At 61.6% G+C, this 22662-nt stretch overlaps 1 protein-coding gene across 3 annotated transcripts; it reads left to right on the top strand.

Moving 5' to 3' along the window:
* The first annotated feature begins 803 nt into the window (after positions 1 to 803).
* On the top strand, positions 804 to 20699 carry ATG2A (autophagy related 2A). Of its 3 annotated transcripts, none has more exons than XM_042958032.1 (41): positions 804 to 1140; positions 3300 to 3462; positions 3557 to 3709; positions 3868 to 3970; positions 4388 to 4523; positions 4674 to 4772; positions 5062 to 5158; positions 5247 to 5411; positions 5515 to 5655; positions 6200 to 6437; positions 6521 to 6665; positions 6762 to 6854; positions 7311 to 7469; positions 7571 to 7814; positions 8143 to 8239; positions 8369 to 8528; positions 9184 to 9326; positions 9411 to 9550; positions 9656 to 9816; positions 10257 to 10407; positions 10502 to 10701; positions 10805 to 10885; positions 11120 to 11226; positions 11316 to 11408; positions 12702 to 12772; positions 12987 to 13063; positions 13580 to 13744; positions 13907 to 14033; positions 14122 to 14336; positions 14874 to 15082; positions 15358 to 15493; positions 16730 to 16936; positions 17132 to 17233; positions 17318 to 17402; positions 17492 to 17624; positions 17711 to 17783; positions 17977 to 18059; positions 18323 to 18444; positions 18592 to 18746; positions 19791 to 19943; positions 20024 to 20699. In XM_042958032.1, exons 1-41 carry the CDS (start codon positions 970 to 972, stop codon positions 20258 to 20260), a joined length of 5790 nt encoding a protein of 1929 aa, XP_042813966.1. In that variant the 5' UTR covers positions 804 to 969; the 3' UTR covers positions 20261 to 20699. The 3 variants fall into 3 exon arrangements, with proteins under 3 accessions (XP_042813966.1, XP_042813967.1, XP_042813965.1); XM_042958033.1 differs by having other exon boundaries at positions 13580 to 13750; positions 16823 to 16936; XM_042958031.1 differs by having other exon boundaries at positions 805 to 1140; positions 13580 to 13750.
* The last annotated feature ends 1963 nt before the right edge of the window (positions 20700 to 22662 follow it).

Genomic DNA, 22662 nt, shown 5'->3' with positions numbered 1-22662 from the left:
ACTTTATGGATACTCACATGTGAATTTCATGACATTATCATGTGTCATGCAGTCTTATTCTTCTTTTGATTTTTTCCAACTATTTAAAAATGTAAAAAAAAATTAAAATTAAAACTAAAAAATGTAAAAGCCATTCTTAGCTCACTGGCTGTACAAAAACAACAGACCCCTGCTCAAGGGATTAAGTCCATCTGTTATTAATTTTAGGTTAGAGATAAGAAAAACTAATTGTTTTCCCCCAGAGAGGAGCTGGAGGCTTGACCAAATGCGGAGAGAAGGGAGGGTCGGTAAATCTCCTGCCCAGCATTCCAGGTAAGGGGGGGGGGGGGGGGGGGAGACTTCCTCGGGGATGGACTTAAGAGTATTTATAAATCGGTTTTCTTATCTTTCAAATCTCCACCTAAAAAGGTCATGAGGGTTGAATGAGATAAAAGATGGTAAAGCGTTTTGTAAAATGCAAATGCTTACTCACTTAATTGTTTCTATGACGCGCGCTGGGGCTCTCACACAGACTATTCCTCTGGGAAGCTTAAGTTTGATGGGACACTGTCCCTTTAAATCCTGCCTCACTACCTCAAGTACTTGGAAGAGTCGGCACATGCGCATTCCTCTGCGGGGCTGGTACCTCCTGCAACAGCCTTCCCAGAGCCCGTAGAAGGGAGGTTAAAGGTCCTCCCACCGAGAAGTTTTACGCAAGCGTAAATCAGGATTAGGAGCACTGTGTCGTGCGGAGAGCCCAGTCCCTTTTTCGTGCTCGAAGACTCCGCCCCCCGCGGCCAATCAGCAAGCCTCGCCCTTTACAACGGCGAATGGCATTGAGCGTGGGGGGCGTGGCTGAGGGTCCGGGGGGCGCGGCCTGGCGCTGAGAGAAGCGGCGGGGAGAGCCGGGGGCTCTAGTGAACAGCGAAGCCCGACAGGCATCGCCGGCGGGTGGCGAGCGCAGGCGGCCCGGGCCCGACGGTCTCCGAGATGTCACGATGGCTGTGGCCATGGTCGAACTGTGTAAAAGAGCGGGTATGCCGCTACTTGCTGCACCACTACTTGGGTCACTTCTTCCAGGAGCACCTCAGCCTGGACCAGCTCAGCCTCGATTTGTACAAGGGCAGCGTTGCCCTGCGGGATATCCACTTGGAGATCTGGGTGAGGAACCAGGCCCGAGCTCGCGAAAGGGGGCGGGGGGCGCCGCAACGACCTAAGGATTCTGACTGAAGGGTGGGCTGGGGACCGGGCATACGGCGTGGAGAGGCCATGGGAGTCAGGCCCTTTCCAGGCGACTGATCGCTTCCAGAGCCAGAAGCTGGGTAGGACTGGGTCCCTGCCTCCACAGTAGGAGAAACTGAGGCTGGGGAGGGGGATGTCACTTGTCTGAAGAATGCCAGAATAAGCACATCGAGTTTGGGGCCTGAGTTGGGAAGCGTGGTTCTCAGGGGCTAAGGAGAAGGTGAGGGAGCGGAGGAACTAGGGGGCTCTAATAGGACCGGGCCAGGGCAGTGACAGAGTTGGGGCCTTGCAGCTGGTCAGGGAAAGCTGGTAGGGGTCCGGAGTCCTGCCGAGAGCACCTGTGGGAAAGGTGCTCTGACCTCCTGACCCTAAGATCCTGGGCCAAGTGGGTGGGGTTCCCGCCTCCGGACGTGGATGTCAACAACCGCGTCAGCGCCGGTGTTGATCAACACCTCGTGTGACTGGCGACTGCCGCCCCTGCCTACTTCCTGCTTTGGGGAGAGTGGGATGGACCCAGTAGCGTTTGGGGAGGGGCTTGGGAGTTAGCATCCGTCCCCACCTGCCAGAGAGTCCCTGAGGAAAAATGGAGGGGTTGGGCTTCAAGCCGGGAGGAGGCCAAGGGAGATGCTGGGGAGGCGGGAGGAAGAAGGTCTGGGTCAGAGGCCTGAGGCTGGGGGCGGTGAGAGGCAGTGACTCACAACTCAGCTGAACTGGGAAGTTGCAAAGAAGCCACCAATTAGAGGCATCAGCCCGGGACTGGCACTGGGTCAGCCCTCCAGTCCAGAGCCGCAGGGGTGGGCATGGGGCAGGGGCTTCTCAGTTTTCTGGCTGGGCCGACAGAGTGCCTGGCCTAAATGCAACGTGGGCCAGGAAGAGCTGAGCTTTAGGGGTAGGCAGGCCTCCCTGGGCAAATGTAAGGTAAGGGGAAACTCCTGAGCCCAGAGCTGGGGACACTTCCCGATAGCTTCTTGCCTGTGAATCCTAGTGGAGGAGGCCTTTTCTGACCTCTGACTTCAGCCTCTTAGGCTGGCCTGAAAGAAATGGTCAAGACCTCTAGGCTGCCTCTTCCTACTTCCAGTCCCAGAAAACACTCCCACCCTGCCCAGCCCTGCCCTGCCCTCTTGGTGGAGATTGAAATGGCTCCTAGCTAGGATGCTTTCTGGGCTGGCCTCAGGAGTTGTCCCTTGGAAAGCAGGTGCTTTCCCCATAGCCAGCCCCTCCTCCAAGCTGCTCTGCCTGCCGCTCCTGCCTTGAAGACCCCAGAAGAAGCTGAGTGCCTGGGGATCCTGGGATGGGGTGAGGAGAGACACTTCAGTCACAGTCCTCACCCCACACTGAGTGGTTAAACTAGGCCCTTCTCTCTAGGCTTCAGTTTCCCATCTATGGATCTCTGGGTAAGGAATTTCAACTTGACCTCTATGAGTCTTCTAGTTCTGCCATGTGTTTGTTTACTCGCTGATCCAACAAGCGTTACTGGGATCCTCTCTGGGTGGTACCACACACTACCTGGGGTCACGTGAAGCAGGCAGGTGAGTTCCTGCCTTCAAGAAGCTCCCAGACTGGCAACGGTGCTATTTCCCCATTTGTAACCAGGGATTCTCAGCCTCATACCTCAGAGAGGTACAGCTACACCAAATGTTTGAAGTTGGGCAGGGGTCCCCTCCGGCTCAGCTCGGCCCTCTGCCAGCCTCTCATGTACACTCCCCTTGAACTCCACACTGATCCAGAGAGAACATGGGTGCTGCTGCACTCCTCTGTGCCTTTGCACGTGCTGTTCCCGTGCCTGGAACATACCACCTTCCATCCCCTCTGCCTGGCTTCCTCCTTCTCATCCTTCAGCTCCCCCTCCTCTGGTTTAAAGGATGGACCACGTTTGGATGGGCCAACAGTAGGGATCAGCTAGAGCGATAGCAGCAGTTTATAGGTAGCACAGGGGCAGTGGGTGGGAGGTAGGGAGGGGGCAGGGAGAGTGAGGGAGCTCTCGAAGGTCGCGGCAGCCCACCAGGAGTGCTGCAGCCAGGGAGACAGCCACATTTGGAAGTTTCCCTGAGCCGGATCTGTCCCTTCCCTGCTCCCAGTCTGTGAACGAAGTGCTGGAGTCCATAGAATCACCCTTGGAGCTGGTGGAAGGCTTTGTGGGCTCTATCGAGGTGGCCGTGCCTTGGGCTGCGCTGCTCACCGACCACTGCACCGTGCGTGTGTCAGGCCTCCAGCTCACTCTGCAGCCCCGCCGGGGCCCAGGTGAGGGCTGGGCAAGGCTAGGGGCAGGGGGCTGGGGAACAAGTGGTAGGAGTAGGCCTGGGCACCTCTTCTGAGACCCTCTGCCTACTCACAGGGCCAGGGGCTGCTGACTCACAGAGCTGGGCCTCATGCATGACCACGAGCCTACAGCTGGCTCAGGAGTGCCTTCGGGATGGGCTGCCCGAGCCCTCTGAGCCACCACAGCCCCTGGAGGGACTGGAAATGTTTGCCCAGACCATTGAGACTGGTAAGTAGGCCTCCCATGGCCACCCTGCTCCCTGCCCCCCTGTAGCCCACAAAACAGGGGCCCTAGACAGTGGGATGGCCACTCTGCCGCCCCAGTGGGGAAACTCTCCCTGCTCCCTTTCGGCTCTACCTGGCCTGAGACCCCTTTCTGCCCCTCAGTGCTACGAAGGATCAAGGTGACCTTCCTGGACACTGTGGTGAGGGTGGAACACTCACCGGGTGACGGGGAGCATGGCGTGGCGGTGGAAGTCCACGTGCAGAGGTAGGGGCATGCCAAGCGGGGTGTTCTGGTGCGAAGAGGAGGGGGAGTGAGGGGCTGCCGCATGGCCTTGGCGGTGCCCCTGCCCCTAACCCCAGCCTGGGCTCCTGAGAGGTAGCAGGGCGAATTTTGGGTGGTCCTGGTGGTGGCTATGGTGGTGGGAGGACCATATCGTGAGCCTGGAATGGGGCCCGAGGGCCAGGGTGACACAGGCCCAGAGTGGCTGGGGCCCTAAGGAGCAGGTCACACACCAGCGTCTGAGGAAGAAGGGCCGGCCATGGAGGTCCAGGATGGCCTGGCTCTGGTGGGGAAGCTCTGCTGTCCAGACTCTGACCCCAGACCCCTAGAACAAAGTGCTGTGTTCGGAGAGGGGCGCCAGCCTGAGGTGGCTGGGGCAAGGGCTCATCCTCCACTCCCCAGACTGGAGTACTGTGACGAGGCAGTGCGGGACCCAAGCCAGGCCCCCCCAGTGGACGTGCACCAGCCCCCTGCCTTCCTGCACAAGCTGTTGCAGCTGGCGGGGGTCCGCCTACACTTCGAGGAGCTCCCCCCACAGGTGGGCTGACTCTGATCCCCACAGTTTCTTTCTCCTTCTGATCCCTGTCTTCTCTCCCATCTGCCCCCACTGACCGTTCCCCCCATTCCTTCTGACCGTCTCTGACCTCAAATGTTCAACCTGTTCCCTCCTGTACCCTCTTGCCTCCAGGAGGAACCCCCGAAACCCCCCTTGCAGATTGGCAGCTGCTCAGGGTATATGGAGTTGACAATGAAATTGAAGCAGAATGAGGCCTTCCCAGGCCCCAAGGTGGGTCCCAAGCCCCTGTGGAGGATGGAATGGGCTCCATTTCAGAATACTCCTCAGCAGTGCAAAGCAGGGTCATTGAGCGGGGGAAGTTACTGCCTTCTTAGCAATTAGAGAAACAGGCTCAGTGGTCAAGTTGTGGCCGGGGTTCCAGAACTAGCTGGTGACAGCTTAGCCTGGCAACTGGCATCCTACGTCCTCTGGGTGAGGGCAGGTGAGTGGTGGCTCTCAGAGGGCCTAGGTGGCAGATGTAGGCTCCATGGTTGTCTCCTCTGGCCCCTTCTGGCCCCAGCTGGAGGTGTCTGGACAGCTGGGCTCCCTGCACCTGCTCCTGACCCCTCAGCAGCTCCAGCGGCTTCAAGAACTGTTCAGTGCCATGAGCCTTGCAGGTGAGGCCTCTGGGCGCTCCAGGGGAACGGATGCCTGGGGAGGGGCCAGCCAGGCCGGGCTGACAGAAACAACTGTCCTCCTCCTTAGACCCCGAGGGCCTGGTGGATAAGCTGAACAAGAGCCGCCCGCTAGGTGCCGAAGACCTGTGGCTGATTGAGCAGGACCTGAACGAGCAGCTTCGGGCAGGGGCTGTGGCTGAGCCCCTCAGCCCAGAACCCCTTGCCAGCCCTCTTGTCAACCTGGACAACACTGGTGGGTGTGGGGTCACACTTGGCATTTGTCTGGGCAGCGAGCATGGGTGCAGGAGTGGGGACCAAGTGTGGCTTTCCCTAACCTCCCCTGTCCTGGCCCACAGACCTCTTCTTCTCCATGGCGGGCCTCACAAGCAGTGTGGCCTCAGCCCTCTCCGAGCTCTCCCTCTCCGACGTAGACCTAGGATCTTCTGTGCACAGCGACATGGCCCCCCGCCGGCTGTCTGCTCATGCCCACCCAACTGGTGAGTGCTCCTGGGGCAAAACAGCTGGAAGAGGCCTCAGTGCCCCTGTGATGTCACGTGGGTGCAGGAGGCCTCCACTGATGCTTAGCCGTCCGCGTGGGTGACTTGGTTCCCTGGGGATGCTCGGGAGGCTGGTGACACAATAGATAGAGGGCTAGGTGTCAGAGTCAGTGATCTTGGGCAAAGCATTTACATTCTTGGAGACTCCGTTTCCCCTTCCATAGAAAGGGTGTAATAAGATCTAACCTTGCCGAGCTATACGTATTGACCGGTGTTTGTCGAGAGATCATGTGTGTCAGGCGCTGGACTGAGTGCCTTATCACCTCTAGTCCTTCCAGCTCCTTGAGAGGGTTGAATTGAGCTTGGGCTCAGTTTCTGGCATGATGAGGCTCTGTGTCGCCCCTGCCCGGCCAGGCGCCGTGCCAGAGTCATAGTCCATCTGGGCCAGGGCTTCTCCCAGCCCCTGGCCCAGCATCTGACCATCACTTTACCTGGGGTGCCCGTGAGCTCTGGGAAGTCCCTGGTAAAACCTCTCTCCTCTCAGGCAAGACGGCCCCCACACCCCTCCCGGACACCCTGCGCCCTGACTCGCTGCTAAAGATGACCCTGGGGGGCATGACCCTGACCTTGCTTCAGACATCTGCCCCATCTTCTGGACCACCTGACCTCAGCACCCACTTTTTTTCGGAGTTTGATGCCACCAAGGATGGGCCCTTCGGCTCCCGTGACTTCCACCATCTCCGACCGCGCTTCCAGAGGGCCTGTCCCTGTAGCCACGTCCGGTACAAGCCTGAGGCAGGGGCCCAAGGAGAGACTCCCCGAGCCCCCCGAGCCCAACCTCTGATGCCCAGCTTCTTCCTCGCAGGCTAACGGGTACAGCTGTGCAGCTGTCCTGGGAGCTGCGGACAGGCAGGGGCCGGCGGACTACCAGCACACAGGTGCACTTCGGGCAGCTCGAGGTGCTGGAGTGCCTGTGGCCCAGGGGCGCTTTCGAGCCTGAGTACACGGAGGTGAGGGCCGAGAGCGAGTGTGGATGTGGGAGGGCGCGCAGGTTCAGGTGGATCTGGAGGCCCCGCCTGACTCTTGCCTCCTGTGTCCCATCCCAGATCCTGAGCTTCCCCGGCAGCCTGGGTTCCCAGGCCTCAGCTCGGCCCTGTGCCCACCTGCGTCACACGCAGACTCTACGCCGTGTGTCCAAGGTAACCCCCCCAACCCGTGCCTAAGGGCCCTTGGCTGTTTCCGTGGTACCTTGACCCCACCCCATCCCCCAGCCTCCCCTGGTGGCTGCCTGCTCCCACCCTCCAGCCCCCTTGCCTGTGCTCCAGCTAGAGCACACCTCCCCATCTGGGAGCCCTTGAAGACGACGTCTGGGCCCTACACATGTATCCTTTGGCCTGGTTGCCCCTTCCCTGGCTCATCTTGGCAACCCCTGCCCGTTTTGAATATTGGATGGCTTATATTAAACAAACATGGTCCTCTTTGTCAGGCAATGTGGTGAGGGTCTCCCTCTCCCTTCCTAGCTTTGTCCCCTGTGCAAGCTTTTCTCCACACCAGCCAGGCGGCCTCTGCGTTTTGCTTTTGCTCAAGGGGGTCCCTTCCCATCCTGCCCTTACCTACCCCACAGCCCTCGCTGACCTGAACACCTTCACCCTCAGAGCCGACCCCGGCGCCCAGCTGCCTGCCATTGCCACTCAGAACTGGCCCTGGACCTAGCTGACTTCCAGGCAGATGTGGAGCTGGGGGCCCTGGACCGGCTTGCTGCCCTGCTGCGCCTGGCCACCATACCCCCTCCCGAACCACCTGCTGGCCTCCTGGTAAGATACCCAGCTGGGACAGGGGGCCGGCACGGACCCTCTAGCTCACAGCCATAGTGCTGGGGCCTCTGGCAGCTCTGATCACCCCCCTCGTCCCGCAGACGGAACCCCCACCGGCTGCCGAGCAGCAGACAGTGGTGCGGTTGTCAGCACCCCAGGCCACGCTGCGGCTGCGCTTCCCCATTGCTGACCTGCGGCCCGAGCGGGACCCCTGGGCAGGCCGAGCTGTGCGGGCTGAGCAGCTGCGGCTGGAGCTGAGTGAGCCCCAGTTCCGGTCAGAGTTGAGCAGTGGTCCTGGTCCGCCCATCCCCACCCGCCTGGAACTTACCTGCTCCGACCTTCACGGTGAGAGCCCCCAGAGGACAATACCCAGGGCAGGGCCTCAGGCCTCTGGGAGAGGGGGGCCCGGGGCTACGGAAGGGACTGAGACACAGTTGGGATGGACTGGGGCCCAAGGTCTCACCGGCTCTGTGAGATGCCAGCATTACCTGTCTTCAGGCTCCTCTGAGAGTGTGCAGAGTGGACCCTTCATCACTGGACTGCTGCCGGCCATGGGTGTGAGGGAGGGCGCAGGCACCACGATGGAGGCTCCGGGCCCCCGCTAACCCCACCTGACACTGGGGAAGAAATGGGGAAAGGCAGCAATGGCCACCCCTCCTCTTCATCCTCGCAGGCACCTACGAAGACGGAGAGAAGCCACCCATCCCCTGCCTGCGGGTCTCCAAAGCCCTGGATCCCAAGAGCCCTGGGCACAAATACTTCCTGCCCCAGTAAGTGGGGGCTCAAAGGGCAGACAGGAGAGGAGTGCTTTGCTCCTGAGGGCAGCAGGAAGCTGGAGAGGGCGGGGACCAGGGGCTAAGGGAGACTTGCAGCCAGGTGACAGGCCTGTGCCCTGGCAGGGTGGTGGTGACCCTGAACCCCCAGCTCAGCAGTGCACAGTGGGAGGTGACCCCCGAGAAGGGAGAGGAGCTGGAGCTGTCGGCTGAGAGTCCATGTGAGCTGCGGGAACCTGAGCCCTCGCCGTTTTCCTCCAAGAGGACCATGTACGAGACAGAGGAGGTGAGGCCCCAAACCCAAGGGAGCCACTTGGTGGCTGTGGGCCGGGAGGACAGGATCACTTAGGGCACCAGGTGACGTGACCCAGCACCAGCAAGAGGGGCATCGCTTCCATCGTCTTTGATCAGTGGGGAGTCCGAAGCACCCCAGCTCATGGGGCCTAAGGGTGAGGACGCTGGTGGGGGCAGGTCCTTCGCTGGGAAGATCAGGACCTTGTCTCTCGGCAGGGACCTCGGGATCCTTTTCTCTGAAGGTGATGAGATTTGAGTGAGAGACAGTTAAGGGCCTGGTCTCTGGGCTAAAGTGGGTTTGAATCCAGGCTCTGCCACTCTAGCTTTGTCATCTTAGAACTGGTCTAATCTCTTAGAGACTTATACTCAGATGAGTTTCCTTATCTTGAAAGTGGGTGCCATGACCTGTGTGGTAGGCCTATCATGAAGATAAAGGAGTTAACATATATGAGGCCCTCCAAGCAGATTTGGCATGCTGCCAGCGCTTCTCCCGAGATGGCTGTCCTACCTCCTAGCAGAGAAGGGCTCCCATCAGTGCATGAGAATGAACGAATGATAGGAAGTCAGCGTGTAGACCAGAGTCTGATTCCCGAGCCAGCGGCAGACCCTGACATCTCTCAGATGCCTTTCCCCACTCCCCTGACTAGATGGTGATTCCCGGAGACCCCGAGGAGATGAAAACCTTCCAGAGCCGGGCCCTGGCACTATCGCGCTGCAGCCTTGAAGTGGTCCTGCCCAGTGCCCATATCTTCCTGCCCAGCAAGGAGGCCTATGAGAGCCTCTATAACAGGTGGTGACTCAGGCGAGTAGGGGGAGTATGGGGAGGGGCCGGGCTGGGCCACCCTCACTGCTGCTGTCCGTCCACTTGTCTCAGGATCAACAACGACCTACTCATGTGGGAGCCTGCGGACCTGCTTCCCACCCCTGACCCCACTGCTCATCCCCCTGGCTTCCCCGGCCCCTCAGGCTGCTGGCATGCCAACTTCAAGATGTGCAAATCGGCCTTCAAGCTGGGTAGGAGGGATGCCCTGGCACGGATCCCAAGGTCCCCAGAGCTGGGTAGGGCTGGGGCAGCCCTCCCAGGTCTCCTTCCCACTTGGCTCTTTGATCTCACCCCAGACTCTGACTCGGATGAGGAGGATGCCCACTTCTTCTCAGTAGGGGCGTCAGGTGCCCCCCAGCCCCCTGCCCCTGAGTCCCCAGGTCCTCGCTCCCAGAGTACCTTCTCTACACTGGTGACGGTGCTGAAAGGTCGGATCACAGCCCTTTGTGAGACCAAGGTGAGGGCAGCCCTGGGGAGGTGAGCCCCCCCCCCCCCCCGACTCCAGAGCTCCCCACCCACCACTGGCAGGAGAGCAAGACCTGTCTGAGCAGTTGGGGAATCTGGGGGAAAAAGCCCCAGTGGGGCCGAGAGTGGCCCATCCAGCTAGCAGCACCCACCTGCGACCCACCTATCCCATCACACCCCATTAGCGCCCGTTGTATGCAAGGTGCCACGCTAGGGCTCCAGATGGGTGCTGTCTCGCGCTGGATGGCGGGGAGGGCGGGGATGACTCCCCTTCTGGCAAAACAGGCAAGTGTTGCTCCAGACCTTTAGCAGAATCTGGGTAGAGCTGGGGCTGGTCCTCGGCGGGCTGGGGCTCCAGGGCCCCCTCCCCTGCCAGGGGCCTAGGGGCTACTGAGTGCCCTGGTGGGGCCAAGCCACGTGCTTTGCCTGCAGGATGAGGTTGGGAGGAGGCTGGAGAGCTCACACGGGGAACTGGTGTTGGACGTGGAGCAAGGCACCATCTTCAGTGTCTCCCAGTACCGGGGCCAGCCAGGCCTCGGCTACTTCTGCCTGGAAGCCGAGAAGGCGAAGCTCTATCACCGAGGTGTGAGGGGAGGGGGGCTTTCAGGAGGGACCGGGCCCCGGGTGGAGGGGACGGCCAGCCAGCTTGGCAGGGGGCTCACCGGCTGCCTCCCCAGCGGCTGTGGCTGACCGCCTGCTGCCCAGTCGCCTGGAGCCGCCCAGCTTTGCTCCTCCGGCCCAGCTGGCCCCAGCCATCTACCCGTCAGAGGAAGGCGTGACCGAGCGGGGAGCCTCGGGCCACACGGGCCAGGGCCGGGGCCCCCACATGCTGTCCACTGCTGTGCGCATCCACCTGGACCCCCACAAGAACGTCAAGGTACGACGGTGCCCGCTCCCGGTCCACCCGCTTGGCTGGGACGACTGCCTCTCTGGTGCCTGGCGGGCTGGGCCCCACCATGCTGACTGTGCCCCACCTCCAGGAGTTCCTGGTAACACTGAGGCTCCACAGAGCCACCCTGCGCCACTTCGTGGCCTTACCGGAGCAGAGTTGGCACGCCCAGGTGAGTGAGAGTGGTACAGGCGGGCAGGTCTCTGGACCAGCGGGGAGGCCAGTATGAGGGGTCTGGGCTGGGCCAGAGCTGACTTCCAGGCGAAGCCCCTGGGCAAGGGGTATGGTGGCAGCTGACAGGTGACGGGCAGCAGGTGGGGAGCCGTGCTGGGGTGGTGGGGGTGGGGGTTGCTTAGAGGAAGGAAGAGGCCCCTTGTCCTCACAACTCCTGTCCTGGTCCCCAAAGCTGTTGGAGTTCTTAGATGTGCTTGATGACCCAGTGCTGGGTTACCTGCCCCCAACGGTCATTACTGTCCTACACACTCACCTGTTCTCCTGCGCCGTGGACTACAGGTACCCAGGCTGGGTGGGCCAAGAGCCAGGGGCGGGGGCGCAGGCTCTCATGTGTCAGGAGCCTACTCTAGCCCGCGTGTGACCCCTAGGCCCCTCTACCTCCCTGTGCGCGTCCTTGTCACCGCTGAGACCTTCACGCTCTCCAGCAACATCATCATGGACACCTCCACCTTCCTACTCAGGTATGCGCCACCCCCACCCAGCTCACTTTCCATCCCACTCCAAACTGGGCTGCAGCTGCTACTCCCCTGGGTCCTGCCTTTCTGCTGTGTGTCCTCGGGCCGGTCTTTGAGCCTCTCTGTACATTAGGGTGATGATCCCTCCCTCGGGAATGAGAATTGGTTCCGCCTTCCCGGAGGACAATTGAACCTCTGAATCAGAGCCTTAAAAGCATTTGTGCTCTCTAACGTGACAGTCTCACTTAGGTGGTTGTCCTAAGGATCTATAAGAAAAACAGGTGGAACGTAATGTCTCTGGAGTATAGTTCAAAACAGTTCAAGGGCACCTGGGTGGCTTAGTCGGTGAAGCACCCTACTCTTGATATCAGCTCAGGTATCGATCTCAGGGTTGTGAGTTCAAGCCTTGCATTAGGCTCCATGCTGGGTGCGAAGCCTACTTCACAATAAAGAAATAAAACAGTTGAGACCTAGAAATAATCTAAATACCCCCAGATTATAACCTGAGTCAGTAAACATGGGTTACCCAGCTATTGAAGTCAAGTCAAAGAATGACCTTGAAAAATATGGAAAATCCCTTAATGCAGCATGGACTGAAAAAACCTACGTCAAGGCTTATGAGGGGTTATGTGTATCCGTGTCTGTGGCCTCACAGGATGAAAGAAATGTATAGGCGCTTTTCTCAGAATTTGGGATCAGGGAATGTGAATAGAGATCCATTTCTTTTTTCTTTCCACGTTTTGAGAGGTCTCAAAGGGAGGTTGTGCTATGTTGCCATTAAAATAACTTATTTTGGGGCACCTGGGTGGCTCAGTTGGTTAAGCATCTGACTCTTGATCTCAGCTCAGGTCTTCATCTCAGGGTCAGGAATTCAAGTCCTGCATCGGGCTCCACACTGGGTATGGAGCCTACGCAAATAAGAATAAAATAAGAACATATTTTGAAAGAACAATGAATGCCGGAGGGCTGGGGGGGGGGGGGGGGGACGCAGGACACGTCCCTCCCGGGGCCACTGTGAGGTGAGGGGGGAGGAGCAGGAAGTACTTGGAGAGCCCTAAGTGCCATGTGACCTAAGCAAGCTTGTGCTATTTCGGGCCTTCGGCTCAGGAGACAGGCCCAGTCTCCCCACGGTACAGACAAGAACACTGAGGCCGAAGAGGACCCAGCGCTGGCTTCTTGTGGGCTTGGGACCCCCTGTGGGTGCCCCTTGCCCGTCTCTAGGAGCTCCAGCCCTGTGGCTCCCATGGAGCTGCAGTCTGCAGCGGCTCCTGGGCCCTTCTCAGCCCTGTTCCCCACCAGGTTCATCCTCGATGACTCGGCCCTATACCTGTCCGACAAGTGTGAGGTGGAGACCCCGGATCTGCAGCGAGGTGGGCAGGGCCCGGACGGGGCTCCCTCCCCTCCGAGGGACCCCAGCCCCCGGCCACACCCAGAGCAGCCAGATGTCCTCGCCTAGCTGCTAGCTGGGCCCTTAGCACGCCCGCCAGGGCCGCACTCGGATGAGCCCCACGTTCTCCCCTGTGGGGGTGGGCCAGGCGCTGGGTGTGAAGAAGCCACTGGAACTTCTCTTACTTTCTGCTTCAGATTACGTCTGTGTGTTGGATGTCGACCTCTTGGAGCTTGTGATTAAAACCTGGAAGGGGAGCACCGAGGGCAAACTGGTGAGTGTTGCCCGGGGTGGCCCGGAGCCAGAGCAGTCGCAAAGGCCGATCACCGTTTCCCTCGCGGCCGTCTCTTCCCTTCTGCTACCTGGGCCTGGGCTGGGGTTATGGTCACTGCCTGCCCTTCAGTGCCGGGCTCTGTTTATCGGCCCTCCCGGAAAGGGCCAGGCCCACCGTGCGTGTCTCAAACTGGGAACCCCACCACCAGAAGGCAGCTGTAGCCAGAGCAAAAAAGGGGCCTTGAGAGTCAGACGGCGTTTGGGGGGCCCCGTTTCCTCATCTGTAAAATGGAGATAATCGGCCCCACCTCCCCAGCTTGAGGCGAGGGATTGAGGACGGACACGGGAACATCGGCAAGCCGGGAGCACCCCTGCTGCCTTGGGTGGCCCCGAGCGAAGCCCCTTTTAGTCTCGGGCTCAGTTTGCTCAGCGGGGTTGCCGGGCAGCGGGCCGTGTGGAGGGATGGACCCTGGGCAGGTGGGTGTGGAGCCTGGGCTGACGGCGCCCCGCCCCCCAGAGCCAGCCGCTCTTCGAACTGCGCTGCTCCAACAACGTGGTGCACGTGCACAGCTGCGCGGACTCCTGCGCCCTGCTGGTGAACCTGCTCCAGTACGTAATGAATGAGGGCGACCTACACCCCCCTCCCCGGCCCCCCAGCCCCACGGAGATCGCCGGCCAGAAGGTACAGGTGAGGCCTGGCCCTGCAGGCCACTAGAACTCCGCCAGGCCCCTGCCCCTGCCGTGGCCCCCTCGGGGTGGGGGTGGGGGTGGGGTGCTGGCTTCGGAGGAGCAGGCGTGCCTCCTTCCGGTCATTCGTTCATCCCTCCTCCCCTGCCTGGCCCAGCTCTCCGAGAGCCCTGCCTCCCTGCCCTCCTGCCCCCCAGTGGAGACAGCCCTGATCAACCAGCGGGACCTGGCCGACGCCCTCTTGGACACCGAGCGCAGCCTGCGGGAGCTGACCCAGCCTTCAGGTGGGATGGGAGCGCTTTGGGGCCGGGGGACGCAATCAGGCGCCCAAATCAGGCATCGCACCCCCCAAACTGGACTCTCTCTCCACAGGTGGCCCCCTCCCTCAGGCCTCGCCCGTGTCAGTCTACCTGTTCCCCGGTGAGCGGAGTGGGGCCCAGCCCCACTCGCCCCCTGTTGTGACCCCTACTGGCAGCTTGGGGTCCTGCTCAGAGGCCAAAGAAGATGCAAAGGAAGAGGAGGGAGATGGAGACACTCTGGACAGTGACGAGTTCTGCATCCTTGACGCTCCTGGTCTGGGCATCCCGGTGTGTTGGTGGGGAAGGCTGGGCGGGGCCAGGAACTGGTGGGAGAGAGTGGCTCCCTTCAGCGTGCTTCTAGAGCTCCCGGGGAGGCTGGGTCTGTGGCAGGGCTGGGGGCGGTGGGGTGGTGGTGGGCTCTGGCTCTGGGCTCTGAAGGATTTTTCCAGAGGAAGAAAGAATGGCATCCAGGACAGAGGGATGGGACATAGGACATCGAGAAGAGGGAGGGCGATTAGCAAGAAGGGGGTGGAAAACCATTTGGCTGCAAAGGTACGGATCTGCTGGCCCCCGGGAGCCAATGTGAATGTCATGTGTAAGCAAGACCCAGGGCCCAGAGAGACAGGCCTGGCAAGAACAAGGGGCACTTAGCCCCCACCCGGGAAAGAGCACTCTGACACAGCTTCTGGGGATGGTGGCCCAGGGGAGTCATCTTTTGTCCAAAACAGGGAGGGAAATGTGAGGATGGGGACGAAATCGCGAGAGGGTGGTCTGGACTGAGGAAAGTGTCTGTGCACACGTGTTCACTTGGCCTTCTCCCTGTAGCCCCGAGATGGGGAGCCCGTGGTGACACAGCTGCATCCGGGCCCCATCATCGTGCAGGACGGGTACTTCTCACGGCCGCTGGGCAGCACAGACCTGCTCCGGGCCCCTGCCCACTTCCCTGTGCCCAGCAGCCGTGTGGTGCTACGTGAGGTCTCCCTCGTCTGGCACCTCTATGGAGGCCGAGACTTTGGCCCCCACCCTGGCCACAGGTGAGAAGGATGGGTGTAGGTGGCAGCTATGGCCATGGGGCCCACCCACTTAGGAGATGGGGCCCGGGCTGGGGTTCAGCTCTGACCTTCAGCCACTGATAACCTCGAGCAGGATCCTTGCCTCGGTGGCCTCCGTTCTTCCTTCCTTGCCCTGCACCCACCTCCCAGGGCCGAGCTGGAGAGTGTCTCCCGTCCCTGGCTGAAGGGCCCACTCAGGGGAAGGGGCAAGGGAAGGGGTTCCCCTGAGTGCATTTGTCCCCTCTCCGTCTTTCCAGGGCAAGAGGCGGCTTCGTGAGCTCCAGGGGCTCCCCTTCTCGCTGCTCTGGCCCCAACCGGCCCCAGAACTCTTGGCGGACGCAGGGGGGCAGTGGGAGGCAGCACCACGTCCTCATGGAGATCCAGCTCAGCAAGGTGAGCTGGGGGCAGAGTGCAGAAAGCCGCCGGGGTGGGGGACAGGGCAGGTTATCCCGTCCCTGCCCCTCAGCCAGCCCTTCATGGCAACTTACCTCAGGGTCCCCCGTCACGCACCGAGTCACCGAGCGGCTGCCGTGCCGCACGCTACGTGCTGTTCTAGATGTTGGGTGTCGCGACAGGCAGAGCAGACAGCACCCCTCCCTTCCTGTCACTTGTGTGGTAGTGAAAGGAGACACGGATCTGTATGGTGTGGAACGTGGTGAACGTTTGGGGAAGGTGAACCAGGGAGGGGCACGGGGAGCGCTGGGGAGCCCCCTCAAGCCGTGTTCTCGAGAAGGTGCCGTTTGCACGAAGCCCTGAGGAAGGGAGCAGGAAGAGGTTTTCGGGCAGAGAGCACGGCACGGAGGCTGCCAGCCAGGAGCCTCCCTGGTGTGTCCAGAGCGGCAAGGAGGCCAGCAGGCTGCGGCCGGGCCGGGAGGAGGGCGGTGGAGGCCGTGCGTCCAGCTGGCAACCAGGCTCGCAGGCCCCACAGACCACGGGACGGCTTGGGTGTTTACTGGAGTAAGGCGCCCTCAGCAGGAGACAGTGGCTGCACGGGGTGGCCGCTGTAGAGCCCATGATGATGGTCGGATTCTGGAGAAATTTTGCTGGGGAAGAACAAGTTGGGTGGGTGGCCAGGCTAACCTGAGAGACTGTGCAGGTAGAGGTGCCGCCCATTGAGTGAGCACACGGGGCTGTCGTGGGGCTGGCACATCGGGAGCAAGGGTGGAGGGCAGGCTTTGGAGGGCGAGGCCAGGGCGCAAGGTGAGCAGGCGTGTGCTTTGTGAAGAGCCCTGTCGTGTGGAGAAGGGGCTGGGGGCACCACCAGGAGGGGCTGTCCAGGGGAGAGGGGACAGCAGTTCTAAGATGAGCTGGAGGCGGTGGACAGGACACAGGTGCGGAGGGACTGGAGAGATGTTCTAAGGAAGCAAGCCTGATGGCCTCGGTGACGGAGAGGTGGGGGCGCAGTGTGGGCACTTGGTGACAGACAGGTGACACTTAGGCGACAGGAAGGGAACGGGAGCAGGTAGATTCAGGGGAGGAGTTCAGTGTGTTAAGAGGAGTTTGAAATGCCTGTGGGACAGCGACAGGGAGGCAGCCGGGTGGGGGGTGGAGGGGGGTGCTGGGGGCAAGAAGGGTGGCCGAGAGACAGGGGCCCTGCCTGCGTGGCTCAGGCCTCCACCCACCCCTCAGGTAAGCTTCCAGCACGAGGTGTACCCAGCGGAGCCGGCCCCCGGCCCCGCGGCCCCCGGCCAGGAGCTAGAGGAGCGGCCACTGTCCCGCCAGGTGTTCATTGTTCAGGAGCTTGAGGTCCGAGACCGGCTCGCCTCCTCCCAGATCAACAAGTTCCTGTACCTGCACACGAGTGAGCGGATGCCACGTCGCGCCCACTCCAACATGGTACAGGCCACCCCCGCCGTCCACGCTGGGCAGAGCCGTGTGCGCACGCACGCACCGGCCTGTTTGGGAGAACGCTGGGGCTCGGGCGGGCTCAGCTGCGGCGACAGCATGCGCCGATGCCAGGCCGGCTGGGCACGGGGTGGGGGCAGGGACCCGAGGCCCCGCGGGCACCCAGAGCTTGCCCTCTGCCCCCAGCTCACCATCAAAGCGCTGCACGTGGCCCCCACGACCAACCTGGGTGGGCCCGAGTGCTGTCTCCGTGTCTCGCTGATGCCCCTGCGGCTCAACGTGGACCAGGTGAGGAGGTCAGATGGGGGTAGAGCTGGAGGTGAGCCCCGCTGCCTCCGGGCCTGGGCGCCTGACCTGCACCTTCCCCTGCAGGACGCCCTGCTCTTCCTCAAGGACTTCTTCACCAGCCTGGCGGCTGGCATCAATCCTATGGTTTCGGTGGAGACGTCCACTGAGGGTGAGAGGCTAAGCTGGGAGGGGAGGGTCCGGGCCTCCCACCTCCCGGCCATCCCCAGGCCCATCCCCAATCTGTGCCCCCCACCCTAGCTCGCCCTGAGACCCGAGTCCAGCCCAGCAGCCTCCAGGAAGGCCAGGCTGAGGACACAGAGACGCCTGGCTCCCGGGAGACCACAGGCAGCGGACACCGCTCCTCTGCCGAGCAGCAGCCTATCTACTTCAGGTGGGGCTGCAGGCTGGGGGGTCCCAGCCCAGGCCGCAGAGGGCCGGGTCAGTGACCAAAGGCCCCTCTCCCCGTTCCCCACCCAGGGAGTTCCGCTTCACGTCTGAGGTGCCTATCTGGTTAGATTACCATGGCAAGCACGTCACCATGGACCAGGTGGTAAGTAGGGCTGTCAGGCAGGCTGGCTGTGTGGGCCCATCCCGCTCGTCCCCATCCTGCCCAGGTGTGGCCTAGGGGGCTGGGGCTTGCATCCGGGCGACATCAGCTGCTGAGTCGGCCTTCAGTGGCTGCCGTGAGCTGGGCAGGCCCCTGTGCCCAATCGCATAAACCCCAATCCCTTCTCCGTCCCCAGGGCACTTTCGCTGGCCTCCTCATTGGCCTGGCCCAGCTCAACTGCTCTGAGCTGAAGCTGAAGCGGCTTTGTTGCCGACACGGGTGAGCCCTCCTTGCCCTGCAGCACCGCTGGCCTCTCTCCAAGGTCCTCTAGCTTCCCTCTGCTCTGTTTCTGACTGGTTGTGTGGCCTTGGCCAACTCATCACCCCTCTGGGCCTTCAGTTTCACTCTGTATAATGGGGACCATCATCCTCCACAATCCTCCGGGGGGTGCTATAGAGAGCATTGGGGTACCTCAGTTCCTGGTCCCATGACCCCTCAATGTGTGGCTCTACCTCTCCTCTCCCCTCCCCTCCCCTTCCCAGGCTCCTGGGTGTGGACAAGGTGCTAGGCTATGCTCTCAACGAGTGGCTGCAGGACATCCGCAAGAACCAGCTTCCTGGCCTGCTGGGGGGCGTAGGCCCCATGCACTCGGTTGTCCAGCTCTGTGAGTGGCTGACTATGGGGGCTCTGGAAACTGCTCTTACTCTTGGGCAGCCTGGAAGCTGCCTCAGGGAGAGGTGGAGGAGGTCTGAAGTCAGGGCTTGTGTGGGCAGCGCAGCCCTGAGCTTCTCTGACAACCCTGTCCCTGCAGTCCAAGGGTTCCGGGACCTGCTCTGGCTGCCCATCGAGCAGTACAGAAAGGATGGGCGCCTCATGCGGGGGCTGCAGCGGGGGGCTGCCTCCTTTGGCTCCTCCACGGCTTCCGCCGCCCTGGAACTCAGCAACCGGCTGGTGCAGGCTATCCAGGTGAGTGGGCACATGGTTCCAGGCCAAGGAGGGCAGGGAGGGTGCTCCACAGCACCTGACCCACCCCCAGATTTCTACTGAGGGTAGTCTTGGGTGTGTGGTCTCATGAGACACAGTCATGGATGAGAGAGGCCCAGTGACCAACTTGGGGCCCACACAGCTCCCACGCTGGAGGGTGAGTGCCCTCCAGGCTCTACAGCCCACTGGTGTCTGTTCGTGGCCACCTCTTGAACAGGAGGGCAGGGGGTGTGACTCTGTTTACAGACGGAAAATCTGAGGCACAGACCGGCCCTCACTCATTCAGGCCCTGCATTTTGCTAGGCCCAGACAGATCCCAGGGACACCAGGGCATTGTCCTGTGAGCAGCTGTAGGTCAGTGCCGTGAACTCTGGTAGAGGGACTAGGACGGACACGCCCTTGTGGGGGAGCTCAGTGCTTTCTGGGATCTGCAAGCCCAGCCCCCTGCGGGCAGGGGGCAAGATCTCTAGAGAGGAGGCTGGAAGGATTAGCAGGTCCCAGAGAAGCCCCAGAGGCACAGGTGAAGAGACTGGGTGAGAAGTGAGGGGGCGAAAGGAACAGAGGAGCCAGCTTCGGAAGGTAGAGGGGACTCGGTGGGGGTGAGCAGGGGGGAAGCGAGTGCTCTGCCAGAGCTGCCTCTGCAGCGGACAGGGCAGGGCAAGGTGCAGGGTAGGAGAGACGGTGCACTCAGTCTCAAGAAAGCTGCCTGTGTGGCACCTCACAAATGGGGCAAGGGCACACAGATGGTCCACACAGATGGAGGGTTTGGGGTCCAGAGGACGTTGGGCGAATCCCCTCAGGAGGCATGTGCCCACCTGAAGCCCCTTGACCTGAGTCGTGGAAGCATCAGCAGGGCCCCAGGAGCGGCACCATAAAGCACAGCTATGGAGGGAGACAAGAGTGCGGCGGCTCCCTGGGCTGGCCAAGGGTCCGGCACGGTCCTCTGGGGCTGGCTCGGGGGCCTCGGGGCCGGACGTGTGTGCCCCGGCCAGGTGTCCTCATCCGGTGCCCTCCGTGTTCCTCTAGGCCACAGCTGAGACGGTGTATGACATCCTGTCCCCTGCGGCACCCATCCCCCGCTCCCTGCAGGACAAGCGCTCCGTCAGGAGGCTACGAAAGGGCCACCAGCCCGCCGACCTCCGGGAGGGTGTGGCCAAGGCCTATGACACAGTTCGAGAGGTGATGAGGCCCCGTCCCCCCTCCCAGCCCCACAGCCACCTCCCCACCCAAACCCCCGCGCTGACCTCCAACTTCCACAGGGCATCCTGGACACGGCTCAGACCATCTGTGATGTGGCATCCCGGGGCCACGAGCAGAAGGGGCTGACCGGCGCCGTGGGGGGCGTGATCCGCCAGCTGCCCCCAACTGTGGTGAAGCCCCTCATTCTAGCCACGGAAGCCACGTCCAGCCTGCTCGGGGGGATGCGAAACCAGATCCTTCCCGACGCACATAAGGACCACGCTCTCAAGTGGCGTTCGGATGAAGGCCAGGACTGAGCGCCAGGCGCCCAGGACCCAGGGGCACTGCTGCCCACCTCGCGCAGCCAGCCCCAGTGGCATCTTGGTCCCTGCGCCTCCCCAGATCTTCGGCCCACAGCTGGGCGGGCCCTCGGGGGAAGGGCCTGGAAGGACCCTGCCTGGCCCACCCTGCCAATCGCTGTGAGAATGAGGCCTCCCTGCCTGGGGCCTCGGCCCTGTCTCTGCACTTTTCCTCTGGGGAGAAAGGACGCTGCCTCCACTACTACCTGGGCCCACACTGCCGCCTTGTCCCAGAACAGGAGGCATTTGGACCCTCAGACCCCAGCCCCACTCAGCCAAGTATCTTTCTACGTCTGGGGGAGGTGGGGAACAGACCCTGTGTGGTTCAATGTATTTTTAAGCTCCTTGAGCGCGTGGGTCAGTGTCTGCATGAAGTGGAATAAACTGCCCACCGCCAGCCCCCTTGTCCCGTGTACCTGCGCTGCCCCAGCCTCAGCCTTGACCTTGGCTCTCACTCAAGATCCCCACCTCTGTACCCAGCACCTCCCATGTCACCACCAGGGGTCACCACACCTGCCCAGCAGGTTCAAACTGGCCCCCAGCTACCTGCCCACCCCTGCACCCCTTCCCCTGCCTGCCCTGCCTCCGCCCTGGGCTCCTTGCCACTCGGCCCCGCTTCTGCTGTGGCAGGAGCGGAGGGGGCAGGAGGAAGGCTTGGAGCCCGCCTCACCCGACCATGTTTCTTGGCTCTATCCCTGCAAGAGCCCAGGATCCAGCCTTACCTGGGGCCAGGTATTAGGGGACAGCTGGGAGGACACTGGCCTGCAAAGGGTAGGGCTGTGGGGTGCCCCCGGGAGATGCAGACCCTGAGCATGTGGCCTGAGGCTAGGCCCTTGGTCTCTGAGCCTCAGGTGCCTCCCGGTAATCCCTGCCCGGGGACCAGGAGGGTCAGTCAAGGCCATACCTGGAAGGCTGGGCCCTCTGGAGGCCACTCCCGCGTCCCTAGCAAAAGGCTGTTCGGGTGACTGGAGCCTCTGCCCTGGGGTCCCAGCTCCAGGGCACCAGACAGGGAAGGACACTGGGGGGTAGCACTGGCCAGCAGGGGTCCTGACAGGCTTTTCCCTACATGGGGAAGGGAAAATGCCCACTGTCCCCACCACCACACATGCATGCGCGCGCACACACGCCTTGTTTCAGAACAAGAAGGGGCTAATCTTATGCCCCACCCCACCTTGCTCCCCCAGGCAGGTGGGTCTGTGGGGAAACTGAGGCTCAGACTAAGAGGCACAGACTTAGAGAACCCTCACCTTGCTAGGGTCATCTGCAGACTTCTCTTTGGTGAGCAAAGGTTCTCCCCCCAACCCCAGTCCCCTCTGTGCCCTTGCTGTCCCCTTTGTGTCTGGGCACCAAATGAACAGGGCAGAAGTTTTGTCCTGGTGGATCCCAGGGGTCTCGGCTGCCCATGGTCACCTGAGGGGGCAGGGAGTGAAGGAAGACAGGCTGTGGGTGGCTGGGGTCTGATGCCACCAGAAGGGACAGATGGGGGCCCAGCCTGATGCTTCCTAGAAGTGCCCCACCCCACCTGGGCACAGTCCAGGGTTTCATGCCCTTCGAACCACACTTGTGATCAGTATTGACAGGCAGCAGAGTAATCATTAACCACCGCCAGGGGCTGGGCCAACGGCTCAAAAGGCACTGGGCCCAGGGCGTCCCCACTTCCTCCTTGTGCCCCGAGGGCCAGCCAGACACCGAGGTAAGAGCGGGTCCAGGCGGTCAGACCCCTACAGCCCCTCTGCCCCAGGGCGCTCCTGAGCCCAGCTACCTTTTTGCAGGGTTCCCAGCCCCTCTGAGGAAGGAAGGAAAGGGCCTAAGCAGCTGCTGGGTGACCTGAGCCGGTCCTTTCCAGCCCCCGGGCCTCAGGTTCCACCTGTGAGATGAGGGAGCCCGACCCCTGACCGGGCAGTGGCATCGCTGCCTCCACTAAGCCTGGCACTTGGTCTGCCCTGGGCATCTTTGGGAGGGCCTTCTGGGCTTTGGTGACGGGAGGTGTCACCTGCTGTGGTGTCTTCATTCACAGGCCTGTCTTTCTAGGCAAAGGACTCCTGCCCAGGGACCTCCCATCCCACCTTGACTGCATCCCAAGAGGGTGGAGGCTGCTTCGGAGAGGTTGCCAGGCAGGACAGAGGCCCCGCTCCGTGAACTCGGGCAGCCTCCTTTGCCTCTCTGGGCATCTCCAGTGTCAGGAAAGGGAGAAACGGTCCAAGTCCACTCTCAAGGCTCAGAGTCCCAGATCCCCCTTCTTCTCCAAAATGTCCCCTAGGTGGGTAGGACTGGCCTTGGAACCTGTCACTGAAGCCTCTGGGGCCAGATCCTGTCTGGATCTGGGGGGTGGGAGGTTTGGCGCGAACACACTTTGCAGG

Source organism: Panthera tigris, chromosome D1 (genome assembly GCF_018350195.1).
Source record: "Panthera tigris isolate Pti1 chromosome D1, P.tigris_Pti1_mat1.1, whole genome shotgun sequence".
Classification (NCBI taxonomy): domain Eukaryota; kingdom Metazoa; phylum Chordata; class Mammalia; order Carnivora; family Felidae; genus Panthera; species Panthera tigris.
The sequence above is the reverse complement of the archived record's forward strand: the minus strand, read 5'-3'. Positions and strand labels throughout refer to the sequence as shown.